Source organism: Neophocaena asiaeorientalis, unplaced genomic scaffold (assembly GCF_003031525.2).
Source record: "Neophocaena asiaeorientalis asiaeorientalis breed wild unplaced genomic scaffold, Neophocaena_asiaeorientalis_V1.1 scaffold543, whole genome shotgun sequence".
NCBI lineage: Eukaryota > Metazoa > Chordata > Mammalia > Artiodactyla > Phocoenidae > Neophocaena > Neophocaena asiaeorientalis.
In genome coordinates this window covers 606,544-624,043 of record NW_020173671.1, presented here as the reverse complement: position 1 = coordinate 624,043, position 17,500 = coordinate 606,544, and the positions used below count along the sequence as shown (strand labels likewise).

The window sequence follows — 17,500 nt, the reverse complement described above, 5'->3', positions numbered from 1 at the left end:
GGGAAGACTCTCCAGAACAGGAACCGACCTGAGGGAACACGGTAGCTGGCAACTGACCCCACCAGATCCTGCCAGGACTCTTGGCGGCCCCCACATGAGAGCACGGCGAGTGTATTAAAAGCTTAGAAGCTCGCACAGTTTGGAAAGCCCATCCCCCACCTGACCTCGCCAGCCACTCATCTCAATGACGCCTCCTGCGTGGGTCTTCTTGGCCCCAGGAAATATTCCCTCGCCTGGGCCCTACCCTGCGGTCTGGGGAGACTGTGGGCTATCGAAGTGTCGGTCACTCCAGAAGGATGGACAGACGCAGGGACAGAAAGAGGGGCTGGTGTTCCCAGAGAGATCTCAGGACTCATTAATTGTCCCCAACCAGGCAACTCTACCGCTAGTCTTCAAAGCTCTGCGCCGGGGGCTGGGTCCGAGGACGGCGGGCGGAGGCAGGAAGAGTCGAGACTCCGGACTACGGAGTGGCGCCAAGTCAGTTACCGTAGGGAGCGGGCACACGGGTGCTCGAGGCAGTCCTGGAGGGCTGCTCGGGGGCGAGGCCGAGACCACTCCCTCCCACTTCCCCGACGTTATTTCCTGGGAGGAGTCGGAGCTCGCGGCTCTGGAGCCGAGAGAGATTCCCAGACCCCAGCTCCGGAGTATTGTGCGTCGGGGCGGGTGGTCCCTGACCGCGTGCCAGGATCAGGCCGCAGTGAATCACAGTCCTAGGACTGCAGAAAGCCTGGGACGACCTCTAAAGTGTCCGCGGTCGTTACCGCATGTCGGCTCGTTGGTCTAGGGGTATGATTCTCGCTTCGGGTGCGAGAGGTCCCGGGTTCAAATCCCGGACGAGCCCGGCCTTCCAGTTTTGCGGAAACCAGAACCCCAAGGCGGTTGTTACTTGGAACGGCGCTGAGGAGGCTGAGCTGGAAGGTGATCAGAGTGAACTGAGGGCTTGAAGGAGGTGTTCCGGCAGCTCTTTTGTTCTGAGTGGACACCCGGGTGGCAGGAAGAGGCTCGCAGCGCGCAGTCCTTCCCAGAGTTCCAGGAAGAGGGCAGGCACCTCTTGACATGGGCAAGACGCTCGCTGTCTGTTCCCCTCCTTCCTACTTGATGCTACTCCTCGGCCTCCAGAGCCTGGTTTCGGTTTGATTGATGTCCGTCAACTTATAGTAGTGGATGACAGTTAGTGAAACGGCTTGGGACCTATTTAGGGTTATGTCTGGGAGAGCCCCAGGACTGTCAGAATTCAGGTCTCAGCAGGCTTGGAGGCCGTCTGTCTCTCGGTCACTCCTGCTCGTTTTCGCCCTTCTGGGGACTCGCGCTCAGTTATGGTCTAGAACATGCATAGGTTTGGGTCAGCATTTCTTACTGGACGGAGAGACAACATCCACAGGAACCTCGTCATTGGCACGCCGCTCTCGGTAAAGATAGCAGATCAAGCATTTGGAGCAGGCGGCGTTTGTCTCATTCCTCGTTAGTATAGTGGTGAGTATCCCCGCCTGTCACGCGGGAGACCGGGGTTCGATTCCCCGACGGGGAGGAGTACTAAGCCTTTTGCACTAAATCTTAACTTACTTCGGAAGTACCCATCCCGGGCCCTAGGATGAAGATAAAAAGAAGACGGGAAGAAAAAGGAAAGCAGAAGAGGGATCGTTTGTCCTGACTCTCAAGCTCACACTCTAAATTTCATATTTGTTTTATTTCAAGTAACTCGTATTTTAAATATGTGGCTAAATTAATTATTCTCTCCATTCAATAGGTTTATTAGCCATTATTCTCGCCGTTCAATAAGCATATTAGACGCGTTCATTGACGGTAATTTAAAAAACACAAGAAGGCAAACAGCAAAACACTGTCACACGCGTAATTCGGGGGGGGAAAAAAAAAGAAAACTTAACGTCACTATGCGTTGGCCGGGAATCGAACCCGGGTCAACTGCTTGGAAGGCAGCTATGCTCACCACTATACCACCAACGCTTCGCTTTCGTTACCGCTTATTGAAGTTCCTAAATACTGAGTTAGGTCTACAGGGTCGTGGCTTGAACGATAATGAGTCAGGGCCTAGGCGAGGAACAGACGAAAGCGACGCCGACACAGAAGTAACGAGTGCAGTGTGCGAGGCACTCACGTGTGAGCGGCGCTTGGCTCCCGGCACCGCCATTGAGCTCCAGTCACCACGCGAGGGACTGTTTGATTATGCCCAGTGTACAGACGAGGAAACAAAAGTCAAGAGAAGCCAAGTAGGGGAAGAGCTGGGATTAAATCTAAGATTTATCCAGGGCGCCAGATCTGCACCAACACTTTATTAACCCCAAAAATAAATCTCAAACACATGAAGTAATTTCTCTGTTGAGTGAGCTCAATGTGTACCGAGGTTAAAGAACTGGGCCTTAAACCAAGTGCGTCTAAACCCAATTTGTCCAGAGGAGGATGATTAATCCCTTAGTGCGCGCGCATCTAGCCCACTGGCGGCTAGGAGAACGGCTCTGACAAAGGGCCGGGCGGGGTCTGAGAATAAAACTCCGCCCCTTGATGCTGATGATGCATCTGTTCACGAGGTCCGTCGAACAGCGGTTTCGAGAAGGCCTCGTGGCGCAACGGTAGCGCGTCTGACTCCAGATCAGAAGGTTGCGTGTTCAAATCACGTCGGGGTCAAAGGGTTATTTTCGGGAGCTGGATAGTTTTGCAAGTGAGATTCTTTTTCGGGAAAGAAAGAAAAGAATCTTGTGTTATTATATGAAAAAAAAAAAAAAGGAACCTGAGTGTTTCCGGGATTTTTTTTCCCCTAAAGTATCTGAGTTTTCTACTAAAATACAAATTTTGGAACTTTTATTTTCATCTTACTGTTTCCATCAAATCAACCAATTAAATAATAATACCTTTAATCTCATAGATATTTTAGATATCCTAACACGGAAATTGTTCATAACCAGTCACCAATTCTTGTTCCGAAAATGTATTTTGGAGCAATAAATGTTCTTTATTGAAAAGAATGTAGCAATAATGAATAATTTTAAAGTAATAATGATAATTCATAATCCTCCTAAACCAGTGGTTTAATTTTTGGCAATTTAAATTCCACTTGCCAGGGGTGTCCATAATCTTGTACTCCAGTATTTTCACTTATCATTGTAATAGGAATAGGATTCTATTATCTTTATAATTATAATTTTAATGAACATCGGACTTCAAGGACAATGCTGTAAGTTATTAAGCAATTCTTCTAAAGTTAGACATCCTGGTTGTCTGGTGGTTATCTGCATTTTTTTCTCATTATTTAAAGTGTTACCATGTACATCCTTTTTTTTTTTTTTTGGCCTCTGCTGAATTTGGTCTATGACATGAATTCCTGAAACTCCAGTTCCAGGGTTAAAATTTCCCCTTAGCTAAACAGCTAACTGCACTGCTTTTGTTACTTTTTCAACTAAAAGCGATTTTATTTTTTTCTTTCATTTCCTCTCTTTTTAAAAAACAATTATGTTTCCATTACCGTGTTCTTGTATTCAGTTCAATTTCTTTTTTTTTTTTTTTATGGCTTTAATCATCTCTGATGTTCCCTCCATGCGGTAGAACATTGGGTATTAAATATTTTGTATTTAATTTGCGTTACATACAAATATTCTCCAGACTTCACTGCCGTCACTAGAAGCCCAGAGCTATGTGTATTTTTGCCGCTTCTGGTATATTGAAAAAAAAAAATAACGAAGAAATTTAAGCCATCCACTCCACAGGCCTTGTCTTTCCCAGTGGGGAATTTCTTCCTTGACATCTCTTTCCTTAACTAATAGCGCCTTTGTTAGTGTCACAGGCTTGGGCTGCAGGAGAGGAATTTGAGCCGTCTCACCACAGCGCACAAAGCAGTCACCCACCCAGGCTAGAATCTGTGCCTCGCCTTCCCCTCCTCTCCCTAGTCCCAGGACCGCCTTCCACCAGAGTGGTCACTGTGTTACATGTGTCAAGACTGAGGCTGACAGTCTGCCAGCCTTTGTTGCAGAAGCCAAGTGTGCTCGATTTGAGAACCGCTGATGACTTAGCAAGGGGACAGCTCAGGAGCGCTGGTGACCTAACGCGGAAGGAGTGTGAAGCTGGCAGTCAGTAATCCTGCATCCCCTCCTCGGTGTCCACCCAGAACAGGGCCCCTTTAAGGAGACACAAAATAGTAATTTTCTCATTCTCTCTTTCCTTACACATTAACAAAAATTTTATTCGAGTATAGTTGATTTACAATGTCATCTTAGTTTCTGCTGTACAGCAAAGTGAATCACTGATATACCTATACATATATTCACTCTTTTTTAGATTCTTTTTCCATATAGGTCATTACAGAGTATTGAGTAGAGTTCCCTGCCCTATACAGTAGGTCCTTATTAGTTATCTGTTTTGTATATAGTATCGTGTATATGTCAATCCCCCTTCCCCCCCAACCATGTTTGCTTTCTACGTCTGTGACTCTATTTCTGTTTTGTAAGTAAGTTCTTTTGTATCATTTCTTTTAGATTCCACATATAAGCAACATCGTATGATATTTATCTATTGCTGCACTTTTTTTTTTTTTTTTTTTTGGTCACGCTGCCCAGCTTTCAGGATCTCATATCCCTGACCAGGGATTGAACCCAGTCCAGGCAGTGAAAGTGCCGAATCCTAACCACTGGACCACCAGGGAACTGGGAGACTTAATTTTAACTAGTCTGTGTAAATTTTATCATGTTCATGTATATGTAAAAACCAATACATCAACAGAATGGATAAATCTCACAAACATAATGTTGAATGAGAAAAGTCAGGTGCCAGAGAATATATACTGTGTGATCCCATTTGCATAAAGGTAAAAGCAGGCAAAACCAGTATGTGGGTTAGAAGTCAGGACAGTGGTTACTCTTGGGACAGGGGGGGAGTGACTTGAAAAGAAGGCTGGGGGGTCCTTCTGGGGTGCTGGTAATATTCTGTTTCTTGATCTGGGTGCTGGTTACCCAGAGGTGTTCAGTTTGTGAAAATTTGTCCAGCTGGACATTTTCCAGTATGTACACTTCAATAAAACATTTTACGATGCATCAGAAGTGTAGTGTAGAGGCTTCTTGTCCTGCCACATGGGCAGGGGCACTGTCCCTGCTGATCCAGTCCCTGAGGATGCACACGTGGACCTGGAGGGGGCCTCAGGCCTCAATCTCAGTGGCAGGGATGTTTGGTCCAGGCCTGCAGTTTGTACCAAAGATGAACACTTGGGCTCTAATGGCCAACAGCAAACCCCAGCGATGCTGTTTGACCTGGGAATGCTCAGGAGGAGTCTGGATGGAGGAGAGCAGCCAGGTCTTGATGCACCTACTCAGCTCATCAGCGTTGCCTCAGGTTTACCTTGAGGAGGACAACTTAGTGGGGAGACATGGGGAGTATTGGCTAGGCTCCTCCAACAAGGCCCTTCCAGAACCTTCTGAGTCTACTACTCCTCGTCCCTGGAAGGGGCTTATTGGCTGACGATGAGAATTCATGTCTTGAAATTTCTTTGTGGGGGAGGGGAAAGAGGGGAGAGGAGGAGGGGGGGGGACTTCCTTGGTGGTCCAGTGGTTAAGGCTCCTCGCTCCCAATTCAGGAGTCCTGGGTTCGATCCCAGGTCAGGGAAATAGATCCCCTCATGCACGCTACAACTAAGACCCAGCATAGACAAGTAAATAAATTTCTTTGGGGGATATTCCATTATCAGAAATAAAAGGACTGACATGTGTGCCTCACACACATTACAGTATCCCAGCCATCCAGCCTGACCTTTGGAACACGCTACATTCTGACCCTTCCCAGTCACTGGAAAATTCAGCTCTGGGAGTAGAATAGTGACAATTGCCCCTCAAGGACACCTCGCAATGTTCCTTGGCCAGTAGCCAGAATCCCCAATCTAACAGGAACTGGGAGGCAAAAGCAAAGCAAGAGGAAAGAAGAAAAGAGTTAGACTTGGAGGAATTTGCTCATTTCCACCTTTATAAACTTGGGGAATCCCTGCGGGAGAGTGGATGCTGAGCTTGCCTCGCCAAAGAGAACAGGCCACAGTTTTGGATGGGGCTGCACTGGAGGTAGATTGCTGGTACTCAGTGTGGCCCGCAGACTGGTGCCACTTCATGAACTGTTACTTTTATGTCCGAAATGAGTACAGAATTTGAGAGCTACGTATTTAAAAACTCTTACAGCATTTGTCAGAGTACTTTTATAAACGTTGGTTATAACCAAAAAAAAAAAAAAAGCGAGCTTGTTATTTATTTATTTTTTGCGGTACGCGGGCCTCTCACTGCTTGGGCCTCTCCCGTTGCGGAGCACAGGCTCCGGCCGTGCAGACTCAGCGGTCATGGCTCACGGGCCCAGCCGCTCCGCGGCATGTGGGATCTTCCCGGGCCGGGGCACTAACCCGTGTACCCTGCATCGGCAGGCGGACTCTCAACCACTGCGCCACCAGGGAAGCCTGAGCTTGTTATTTTTATATTTTTTAGATTTCATTTTTCAAGGAACTCATTTTTATTGTATTTTATAAAAGTATCAATCTGTGATGGATTGACAATAATTAAAGCTGGTTCTTCCCTATAGATCGTTTGAGGAGCACTGGGGTAAATAACAGAGATTTTGTTCACTAACTGGAACAGGCAGCTGATAGTTGCCTAGCTGCTAGAACAGATAGGTTTTGTTTTGCTTTGTTTTTTGTGAATAATGCAAATCTCAATTTTATGCTGGCCCATCAACTATTCCTGAAAGGCCAAATGTCTTCCGACATAATGTGCAAGTGGGAATTTAAAGACTCCAGGGGACAGAGATACTGTATGGGATCTAACAGGCATATCCCACCCATGCACTCTGTCCCTGACAGGTTCTAGAAAAGTCTCCCTTCACTAGATTATGAGGCATAAAGTATACTGCAAGTGACAGGATTTTTATAAAGCTCTTCATTAGCTAGGCATTCTATGCCAAATATGTTGATAAAGGCACTGAAATTGAAATGGGCTCCTTGATCTTGGGAAGCAGGGTTGGGCTGACCCTGAGTGAAAACAGCACTGTACCTCCAGTGGCACATGCCTATTTCTACCACCACACTCCCGATCTGCTTTAACTGTAGGGGCTGGAAGAGATACATTTACCAGCCTCCTTTGCAGTACTCATGTGACACAGTTCTAGGCAAGGAGATATCTACTGGGAACTTTTTTTGGGGGGGCTGCTCCTTGGGGCTTGTGGGGATCTTACTTCCCTGACCAGGGATCAGACAGGGTCCCATGACAGTGAAAGCACCGAGTCCTAACCACTGGGCCGCCAGGAAATTCCCATATTGGGAACTTTCAGAAAGGCTTCTGATTTTCCTGATAAAAGAGACAGAGACTGTTGGAATCCATCTTGCAATGGGAAAATGTTAAGAGAATCACGGAGAGGCCATTCCAGACCTGTAACATTGTCCAGTTCCTGAGCCAACTATCTACTTTCTGATTTCTTGTTATGTAAGAGAAAATAGATGTCTATTGTTTATGCCAGTGTTAACTGAGTTTCCTGTTACTTGCAGCCAAAAGCATTGTGAACTGATCTAGAAACCCATTAGGACTTATTTCATTTACATCAGGGTGAATCATATGAATTGGTATTTTCTGTAGGTCAGAATGATTGACTGTCAGTAGTTTTGCATCATTCAACCCAAATGACTACAAACATTCTAGGTCTGTAGATGTGTGTCAGTTAGTATGCTTTTAACAGCAAATAACAGAACTCTTAACTCAATGCATTAGAGAAGGAAACCTGTTGAGTCATGGAAGGAAATGGCTGAAATAGGCATCCAGACGTTCAACATTGTCATCAAGTTCTCGGGTTCTTCCCAGACCTCTCTTCTGCCTTCTACAATGTCAGCTTCGTACTCAGCCTGCTCCCTGCAGGAGCACTCCCACCAGCAATGCAGGCTATGTGCTTTCTTGCCCAGTTCCAGCAGGAGAAAAGAAGCTTCTGTCCAGCATTCTGGGCAAGAATCCTAAAATTCCCACTAACTGACTCACTAAGGTCACATGCTTATCCCTGAACCAGTGACCACGATCCCAGAATAAAGGGTGTTGACTGGTGTAAATCAGACAGGGTCCACTCCTGGACCTGGGATGGGGTCAGCTTCCCTCTCAGACCCACAAAACTCTTGTTGCTTTCAGGAAGTGGGAATCGCTGGGAGAATGGATGCTGGCTAGATAACCACAAAGTCCTCTACAACGTGTCTCCATCAAGTTAGCGATTTGGGGTTGGCAGCAACAGAAAACAACAACACAGAATGGGGAGACAGGTGGTTCCCTAAAGCGAAGTTAGAGTCTTATTATTAGAAGAAAGACGAAGGGTGCTGGACAGGCAGTATTTACAAATATCCACTAGTTATTTCATAGAAGGTCCCAAAATCTATTTATTTAACCCAATAATGAAATTTGGAGTCAGAAAGAGCAGAGAAGGGAGTGCGGCAAGAAGGAGAAAAGTGAGAGTGGGTCCAAGCAATTTGGCCTCGGTCGGGAGACCTGCAGAGAAAGGTCCTCTGGTAGAAAATTCTTATTAGTAATATGAGTAAAAGACTCAAAGAACAAAATAATAATGACAAGAATAAACGCACACGGATTCCCCTGGTGGTGCAGTGGTTAAGCATCTGCCTGCCAATGATAGAGGACACAGGTTCGAGCCCTGGCCGGGGAAGATCCCACGTGCCCCGGAGCAACTAAGTCCATGAGCCATAACTACTGAGCCTGCGCTCTAGAGCCCACGAGTCACAACTACTGAAGCCGGTGCCTAGAGCCCGTGCTTCTCAACGAGAGAAGCCACCACAATGAGAAGGCTGCGCATCAGAAAGACCCGATGCAGCCAAAAAAAAACCGCCCCCCCACAACATTGTAAATCAACTGTATTTCAATAACGTATTTAAAACTTAAAAAAAAAAATAAAAAAAAAATAAAGAATAGGGCTTCCCTGGTGGCGCAGTGGTTGAGAGTCCGCCTGCCGATATAGAAGACACGGGTTCGTGCCCCGCTCCGGGAAGATCCCACATGCCGCGGAACAGCTAGGCCCGTGAGCCATGGCCGCTGAGCTTGCGCAACGGGAGAGGCCACAACAGTGAGAGGCCGGCGTACCGAAAAAAAAATAAAAAAAAAGAATAAACAGACGTACAAACGAACAAGCAATAAAACTTGAATAGAGAATCTGACTTAGTATATCAAAGGTAGCATTTAAATTCCCTTGGGAATGGTGCAGTTTGTTTAACAAATGATGCTGGTATAACTGGCTCTCTGACAAAAAACAAAGTTGAACCCTAGTTCATACATATACACACGGATAAATTCCAGATATATCGATGACTTAAATTTTAAAAACAAAACAAAACAACAAAAAAAACCCATGAGACTATTTCGGGGGTCGAGGGAAACTTTCCTAAGCCGGAACCCGAGCTGCTCCGGCGCTCGCATTCCACCTTTTCCATTGGGCCCCTAGGGCTACGTAATGGGACACCCATCCAATGAGGACTGGGCATGGGCGGCGCGCTCAGCCAATGGGGCCAGGGCGGGAGATTTGAAAGGACCTCTGCGTGGGCGCGGCTGGGAAGGTTCAGTTGTTTCCCAGCCGCCGGGGAGGTGGCTGTGCCGCCGGCTCCAGGTGAGCTGTCCTCCTTTCGGGGGCCTTGCGCCGGGAGAGGCCAGGTGATCCGACAGGTCGGGGGGTCCGTTGGGCGGGCCCGCGCGCACTCTGCCGGGCTGCTGGTTGCTCTAAAGTGGAGAGAGGGTCCTGGAAAGGGGTGAGGCCGGTAGCAGGGCTGGGGCAGCGAGGCGAGCTCCGGGATGCGCCTTGATGAGGCCAGCTTGTAAACCTGCTCCCTTTCACCAGCCCCAGACAAGCGCTTCCGGCTAGATCCGTCCGACCCCTCACTTTCTCTCTCCCTCTTTGCTGCTTCTCACGGCTCTGCTTCTCTTCTCTGCCCAGTTCCCTCCCCTTTCCCTTCTAAGGATGGCCCAGAAGGAGAACGCCTACCCCTGGCCCTACGGCAGGCAGACGGTAAGGGCTTTCCCACTTCCCCTCCCCCCACCCGCGTGGCGAGGTCCCGCTTGCAGATTTGAGGTCCTGCAGAGGGCTATCCTCTTACCACTTTCTTCCCGGCTTTGCACCAGTTTATGGGCCCCAGTCTGGTCATTTGTAGCCACATCCTATCAGGTGCTGCCAACTTGAGTTTGACCAGCCTGTGAGGACCTCTGCAGAGCTGAGCCTATTTGTCACATCCAGATGACATCTGGGACTGAGCAGGCAGGGTCTGGCCTTTTGGCCATGATTCCCAACCCTTGTCCTGAAAAAATAGGCTAGGCAGGAAATAGAAATAGACTCTGGAAGGATTTAGATACGTTTATAAGTTTAAAAGGTCCAGGACAAGTCTAAATTAAAAATTTAGAATTTATTTTAATGACTGGTGTGAAGTAAGCATTCAATGGCTTTATTTTCCAGTTGTCCCAACACCTTTCACTGAAGAGTCTACCCTCTGATTTGAAACGCTACCTTTGTTACATATATTAAATTCCCACATATATGTGGATCTATTTCTGCACTCCATTTTGTTCAACTTGCTTATTTGTAAATTCCATGCTAATATCACTGTTTGCAAACAGGTCTGTAGGGGCACTGAGGCTTTCTTCCTCTCTTGGCTAAAGAAGAAAGAAGGGGCCCTGCATGGGCTTTGCTCTCTGTTTGCGGGGCTTGAGTATCCTGCGGTGGGGTCCGTATGTCCCCTTGTCCACCAGCTGCCTCCCTGGTGAAGCTCTGAATGAGGCTGTCAATAGTGGAGGCTGAATGAGAAAACATTGCCATGCCCACACTGGTCACTCCTAAAAGAAAGGGGTGTATATTACTCAGAAGTTGAAAGTGAAAAGTGGTCCAGGGCTGTTAGAGTAGCCCTCAGTGTCCTAAAGCCTGTTGTGGCAAAGGGGTAAATACTGAGATTTGCTGAACACTCAAGGCCACAAGGACCTTATCTGAGACTTAACAGACTGAGCTTAGGGGACCATGAGAATACCGCTGTGCTAAAGCTCCTTGAATTTTGTGTGTTCATTACCCCAGCCTGTACTGCCCCCTGAGGTGGGGGGCTGGGTAAATGAGTGGTGTTATGGACAAGACTTTGAAGGTTGGACAGCCTTGGGCCTGAGAATGTGGAGTGGGCCAGGGCCAAAGAGGTGAGAGGTTAGGTGTGAGGGTAAGTCCCTATCTTAGGCTGACTTAGGTTGTTTATTAATAACTCATTTTATATGGGGCTCTGAGCAGAGTCCTGGGGTGAGTAGCAAAATTGTGGTCTCAGTGTTCCTCTTTGAACTGGGGATTGGGTAGGTGGGTGGGTGGCTTTATAGCAAGTCCTGAAATGCTGCTTGTAGCACATTCCAACCCGGTCACTGGGATAAAGGCACTCTCAGAGCTCCCCCCTGGTCCTTCTCAGGCTCAGTCTGGCCTGAACACCCTGCCCCAGAGAGTCCTCCGGAAGGAGCCTGTCACCCCATCTGCGCTTGTCCTCATGAGCCGCTCCAATGCCCAGCCCACAGGTAACTAGGACAAGGGGAGGGCATCGACCTGAGGGGACTAGGGTCTGGGAAATGTGGATGGGGATGAAAATGTCAAAGGATGGCCTCAATTTCCCTGTTCTTTCCTTAGCTGCCCCTCTCCAGAAGGTGGTGGAGAACAACAGTGGGACCCCCAACTTCTCAATGTAAGTGCCCCAAGCCTTGGGGTGGCAAGAGAGGGGGAGGGACAGCGAACAGGTAGGAAATGGGGGAGGTAGAAGGTAAGGGCAGGAGGAGTAGGGAGGCAAGAAAGCCTGATCCATCCTCAGCTCCCCTGGAAGAGAAACAGGGCTGCGGGCAGGATGGGCTGAGGTGCAGGGAGAAGGCAAACGCCTCAGAGGACCGACTAACCGGTACTCAGCTGCCTACCACCCCCCACCCCCCCTCCAGCAGGCGTTCCTTCACAATCGACGACTTTGAGATTGGGCGTCCTCTGGGCAAAGGCAAGTTTGGAAATGTGTACTTGGCTCGGGAGAAGAAAAGCCGTTTCATCGTGGCGCTCAAAGTCCTCTTCAAGTCTCAGATAGAGAAGGAGGGTGTGGAGCACCAGCTGCGCAGGGAGATCGAAATCCAGGCCCATCTGCAGTACGCGGCAGGGCCCTTCGAGCCACAGTACCCCTGGCGCCTCAACCCCCCCTCCTCTTCCAATCCCACCACATCCGGACTGTCTTCTCTGCAGCTGTGGTCAGGCAGCCCCAAGGAGCTCTCAGTCCTGGCCAGAGCCTTGAACCCAGAGAGCTGCGTCCAGTTCCCCCTTAGCACCGCCAGCCTGGTGTCCCCTGCCTGGCCCAAGCCTGACCCAGTTTGCTGCAGTGGGACCTGTCATCTTTCCCATTTCCTTATGCCAGGATACAACCTGATGTTTCCTCTGTCTCCTCTCCCAGGCATCCCAACATCTTGCGTCTCTACAACTATTTCTATGACCGGCGAAGGATCTACTTGATTCTGGAGTATGCCCCCCGGGGGGAGCTCTACAAGGAGCTGCAGAAGAGCCACACTTTTGACGAGCAGCGAACAGCCACGGTCGGGGCGGGTGGGCACCTGGGGCACCGGCCGGGGGCTGGAGGCTGGGGGGACGCTGCTTGCAGCCCGAAGTCTATCCTTGTCTGACTGCCTGTCATCGGCCCCCCCAGATTATGGAGGAGCTGGCGGATGCTCTGATATACTGCCACGGGAAGAAAGTGATTCACAGAGACATAAAGCCAGAGAATCTGCTCTTGGGGCTCCAGGGAGAGCTGAAGATTGCTGACTTCGGCTGGTCTGTACACGCCCCCTCTCTGAGGTATGGTGGGCCAGGAGGCCGGCCCTGGGGGTGAGGCTGGGGCATTCAAAGTAAAACCACTCCAGATCTTGTTACCCAGAGACATTTTGGGTGGTTCTTATGTAAATATACAGACACAGCAATATCTTTACAAAAATAGGAGACTCTCTGGGAATTCCCTGGTGGTCCAATGGTTAGGACTCCGCGCTGTCACTGTTTTGGCCCGGGGTTCAATCCCTGGTTGGGGAACTAAGATCCTGCCAGCCACGCAGTGTGGCCAAAAAGAAAAAACCAAAAATAGGAGACTCAGTTTTGCCACCCAGGTTTCTCACTTGAAATATATTGGGACCTTCTTGCCCTATCACTGAGAATACGCCCACGTCATTTTTAATGCCTTCATAATATTGCATAGTAGAGATGTAACCTGATTAATGTCAGCAGGATGTGCTTGATGGACATTTGAGATTTTTCCTTTAATTCTAAGGTGAACATTGCCCTCATATCTGATTATTTTAACATACAGCCCTCAGTGTGGAAACGCAGAGGCAGTGTGTAAGCCCACCTCTGGGGCTTTAGTGTATGTCTTCGCCCCACTCCTACCCCAAAGGCTCTGTCAGAGCCTGGTTGGAACACTCCCCTGGCACATCCTGGGGTCTCTGGGCTCCCTGTCAAGCTTCAGGGAAAGGAGAGAAGCTCTGGATCTGGGATCCCTGCCCACTTACCCTCCCTCCAGGAGGAAGACAATGTGTGGCACCCTGGACTACCTGCCCCCAGAGATGATTGAGGGGCGCACGCACAACGAGAAGGTGGATCTGTGGTGCATCGGAGTGCTCTGCTACGAGCTGCTTGTGGGAAACCCCCCCTTCGAGAGTGCTTCCCACAACGAGACGTATCGGCGCATCGTCAAGGTGGGAGGCTAGTCCCGGGTGCGTGGCTGGGGTCTGTGCTGGCCCAGGGACCAGGGGCAGGGAGTGGGCATATCGTAGTTGTGGGGCTTACGTCTCTCGCCAAATAAAATGGGCAGTGAAGGGAAAGCAGCCAGGGTGAAAGCTGGGGTCCTCCTTCTCCTTTACCTCTGCAGGTGGACCTGAAGATCCCCCCTTCCATGCCTGCAGGAGCCCAGGACCTTATCTCCAAGCTGCTCAAGCATAACCCCTCAGAACGCCTGCCACTGGCTCAGGTCTCAGCCCACCCTTGGGTCCGGGCCCACTCCCGGAGGGTGCTGCCCCCCTCTGCCCTTCAGTCTGTCCCCTGAACTGTACCTGTCATTTTCTCCGTTGTGTCTGTATGTCTGTATATGTGTAGTTAGGAGAAGGGGTCCCTGGCCTGTTCCCGCATCTGTCTTCTACCTCCTCTTTATCTAATAAAGGCTGAAGCTTTTTGTACTGATGAGTGTAGATGTTTACAGGGGGAAATTGCTGTGAAGGAAGCCGTCACCTGTGGGGAGGAGGCTGGGGAGTTGCCCATGCCGGGTGCCAGGACTGGCATTGCATCACTGCCCGTGGGAGCACCCTGCCCTCTCAGCTCTAACCCCCACCTGGTCAGCTCCACCCCACCCCCAAGTCTTTTCTTTCCCCTGCTCTGACTCCCAGACTTGGGGATGCTGGGGACTCAGCTCCACTCTGCTACGCCTGCACACCAGCCATCTCTGCCCACCTTCTCTTACTACTTGCTCTTAGCTGACCTCTATTCTTTCCCTCTTCTGGTTCACTCCTGCCGACCCGGGAGCAATTGAAAATTGTTGTACCCAGAAGTTGTTTGTTTTTCCGCTTTGATGAGGATCTAGCACAGGAGTGAATAGAAGCAGTCATCTTGTTCCTAACCTAAGGTTTAAGGTTTCACTGCTAGATACATGATGCTTGCTGTAGATTTTTAATACATGTCCTTTATCAGGTTGAGGAAGGCCTGGTCACTTCCTACGTTGCTAAGGGTTTGGGCGTTTGTTTTGGGGTCAGCCGCAACAGCATGCGGGATCTTAGTTCCACGACCAGGGATCGAACCCGCGCCCCCTGCAGTGGAAGCGTGGAGTCTGTTGGGGTTTCTCTGAATCAAAAATAGGTGTTGACTTTCACCTCATGCTTTTTCTGCTTCTGTTGATTATTTGCTCTTTTAAGCCATTTGGTGAAGAACATCAATAAATGTTTTTATTTTCATCTCAGTTACTCATGCTATATTCAATTCCTAGGGTTGCTGTAACAAATTACCACAAACTCGGTGGTTTAAAACAGCAGAAATGTATTCTCTGACAGTTCTGGAGGCCAGGAGTCCACAATCAAGTTGTCTGCAATGCCATGCTCCCCTCAAAGGCTCTAGGGGAAAGTCCTCCCTTGCCTCTTCCAGCTTCAGGTGACTCTGGGCACTTCGTGGCTTGTGGCTGCATCTCTCCAATCTCTTGCTTGCGTCTTCACACAGCCTTCCTGTCTTCTCTCTTTTCTCCTCTGTGTCTTATAAGAACACTAGTCATTTGATTTATGGCTCACCCAGATAATCCAGGATAATATTGTCTCACGATCCTTAATTACATCTGCAAAGACCCTTTTTTCCAAAAAACATCGCATTCATAGGTTCCAGAGGTTAAGACACAGACATATCTTTTTTGGGCCTACCATGCAACCCACTACATATGCCCAGAGATTAAAACAACTGAACGATGTTATAAGGCTTAAAAAAAACCCCAAAAAACCCTAGAGTCTGCCCATTTCTCTCTCCCCACAGACAGCCTATTCCAAATCCTTTTATGGGTTTGTTTTGTTTTTGGTATTTACCGTGTATTTCCAAATCACAGGATTCTGTTGCTACTTCTTAAGTTTTCAGTTTTAGGCTCTATCGTTTTCCTGCTACAAAATGTACAGGTTTCATTCTTTCACTCCACTGCCACCATACACATGTGCATTTTCTGTCCCTACATCCTTCTGATGTAGTTATATCAAAATTTTGCTTAGATTTATTCGTTTGACAATAGTTACTGAGTGCTTTCCACAGTCCAGGCACTGTTCTAGAGGCAGGGGAGTGAATAAATAAGAAAGAAAAAAAACAAAATCCTCTGAGCTCAGGAAGGTTGCAAATCTAGAGGATCAATGTCAGTATCCAGTGTGTATGTTATGACCATGAGATGCCAGCCAAGCTGTCTCATGACGTTCTATACTTTTCTTTTGGAATAGATGCCCCTGAAGTCAATAGCCTGTGTCATTTTCTTAGCCCCTCTGAACAGATCACACCTCCAAATTCTCCCCCAGCCTGAGCACTTAAAGTTGTCAACATTCATCAATTGGGCCTTCATTGCATCATATGGGCCTGAGATGGAGTATGAAAGGTAAAAAAAAGCCCATTCTTAGCTCATAGGCCATATAAAAATGGGTGGAGAGCTGGATTTAGCCCACAGGCCATATTTTGCTGACCCCTAATGTAGTGGACACTGTTTTGCTCCCCCATAGTCCCTCCTCCATCCTCCATTGTGTTGCTGCTACTTGTTTGGAGGGAACTGACCCACCTCTAGCTCCAGGAGGGGCATAATTTTTCTAACCTAATCAGTCAATTCTTCAATCACCTTGCCAGAGTGATTGCTTCCAAATACCAAATCCTAAGTCAATAAGACATGGTATCACCCTGACCAAAGTGACTAAATTGGGCATGTGAACCAGTTTAGGTCAAGGAGATGTGACGAGACATTAACTGGGGCTCCTGGGAAAGATGCATCGGAAGCTAGTCCTTCTTCCCCTTCTGGAAGGTATGGGAGTATATCAGCCAGGGCTTCTGGTTACATGCAACAGAAAACAATTCAGGTTCATTTAAGCTGAAACAGACCTTATTATGAGCATCCTGGGTAATTCATGGAATCTCTAAAAGGACTAGACTTGGAGTCTACACAGTCAGGAAAAATTCCACTGCAGAAGTGGTCCAGTAGACCATGGTGGAGCCTGAGCCATGTGCTAAGGAATCTGGGAAAGTGACTGCTTGGTATTCCAGCTTTTGTAGTGGGAGATGGGCTCTGCCTAATGAGGTGGGAGAGTCCTCAAACACTGGGATTCAGATCCTGGGAGGCCCAAGAGAATGACAAATGATCACAGTATGGACTGAATATTTCTGTCTCTCCAAAAATTCACATTTGAAGTTGAAGTCCTAACTCCCAATGTGATGGTATTGGAGATGGGACCTTTGGAGGTAATTAAATTTAGATGAGGTCATGAGGGTGGGGTCCTCATGATGGGATTGGTGTCTTTATAAGAAAAGGCCAGAAAGCTAGCTCTCTCTCTCCATCATATAAGGAGACAAGAAGGTGGCCGTCTGCTAGCCAGGAAGAGAGACCTCACCAGGAGCAGAATCAGCTGTCACCTTGGACTTACAGCCTCCAGAACTGGGAGAAAAAAAAAAAAGATTCTGTTAAGACACCCAGTTTATGATATTTTGTTATAGCAGTTCAAGCAGACAACTATAATTCCCAAAGAATGACAAATGACATAGTGCCACCATGAGGAAGCCCACTTGGGATAAAGCTACTCCCTTGGAAAGAAACCAGGCCCTTTATGACAGTGTTAGGGCACTGAATGCAGGCTTCTCTGACACCTTAAGACCATTATTGTATGACAATAAATTCCCCTTGTTTTTGTTTGTTTGCTTTTGTTGATTCAACTTGTGTTTTCTGTCACCTGCAGAATACAGAGCATCTGCTTGCTGAGGAGTAAAAGGAAGA

At 48.3% G+C, this 17,500-nt stretch overlaps 1 protein-coding gene and 3 non-coding genes across 7 annotated transcripts; 3 read left to right on the top strand and 1 right to left on the bottom strand.

Annotated features, from left to right (window-relative positions):
* The first annotated feature begins 1,456 nt into the window (after positions 1 to 1,456).
* TRNAD-GUC (transfer RNA aspartic acid (anticodon GUC)) lies at positions 1,457 to 1,528 on the top strand. Its single transcript has one exon. It is a non-coding gene; the product is annotated as a tRNA-Asp (tRNA).
* A 365-nt stretch (positions 1,529 to 1,893) lies between these two features.
* On the bottom strand, positions 1,894 to 1,965 carry TRNAG-UCC (transfer RNA glycine (anticodon UCC)). The gene has a single exon. It is a non-coding gene; the product is annotated as a tRNA-Gly (tRNA).
* Positions 1,966 to 2,571: 606 nt separating this feature from the next.
* On the top strand, positions 2,572 to 2,643 carry TRNAW-CCA (transfer RNA tryptophan (anticodon CCA)). The gene has a single exon. It is a non-coding gene; the product is annotated as a tRNA-Trp (tRNA).
* A 6,888-nt stretch (positions 2,644 to 9,531) lies between these two features.
* AURKB (aurora kinase B) lies at positions 9,532 to 14,875 on the top strand. 4 transcript variants are annotated; one of them, XM_024748422.1, is made up of 9 exons: positions 9,532 to 9,612; positions 9,937 to 10,008; positions 11,429 to 11,531; positions 11,641 to 11,695; positions 11,943 to 12,134; positions 12,434 to 12,572; positions 12,683 to 12,831; positions 13,544 to 13,718; positions 13,892 to 14,195. In XM_024748422.1, exons 2-9 carry the CDS (start codon positions 9,961 to 9,963, stop codon positions 14,063 to 14,065), a joined length of 1,035 nt encoding a protein of 344 aa, XP_024604190.1. In that variant the 5' UTR covers positions 9,532 to 9,612; positions 9,937 to 9,960; the 3' UTR covers positions 14,066 to 14,195. The 4 variants fall into 4 exon arrangements, with proteins under 4 accessions (XP_024604190.1, XP_024604189.1, XP_024604191.1 ...); XM_024748421.1 differs by having other exon boundaries at positions 9,577 to 9,612; positions 11,940 to 12,134; positions 13,892 to 14,875; XM_024748423.1 differs by lacking the exon at positions 9,937 to 10,008 and having other exon boundaries at positions 9,588 to 9,612; positions 11,940 to 12,134; positions 13,892 to 14,875.
* Positions 14,876 to 17,500: the final 2,625 nt, after the last annotated feature.

Bases quoted from the DNA above. Each gene is read 5' to 3' on its own strand.
- AURKB (XM_024748421.1), top strand. From the start codon at position 9,961: ATGGCCCAGAAGGAGAACGCCTACCCCTGGCCCTACGGCAGGCAGACG. The intron at 12,135-12,433 runs GTACGCGGCAGG...CTCCTCTCCCAG, and splicing joins GAAATCCAGGCCCATCTGCA to GCATCCCAACATCTTGCGTC. The intron at 12,573-12,682 runs GTCGGGGCGGGT...CGGCCCCCCCAG, and splicing joins ACGAGCAGCGAACAGCCACG to ATTATGGAGGAGCTGGCGGA.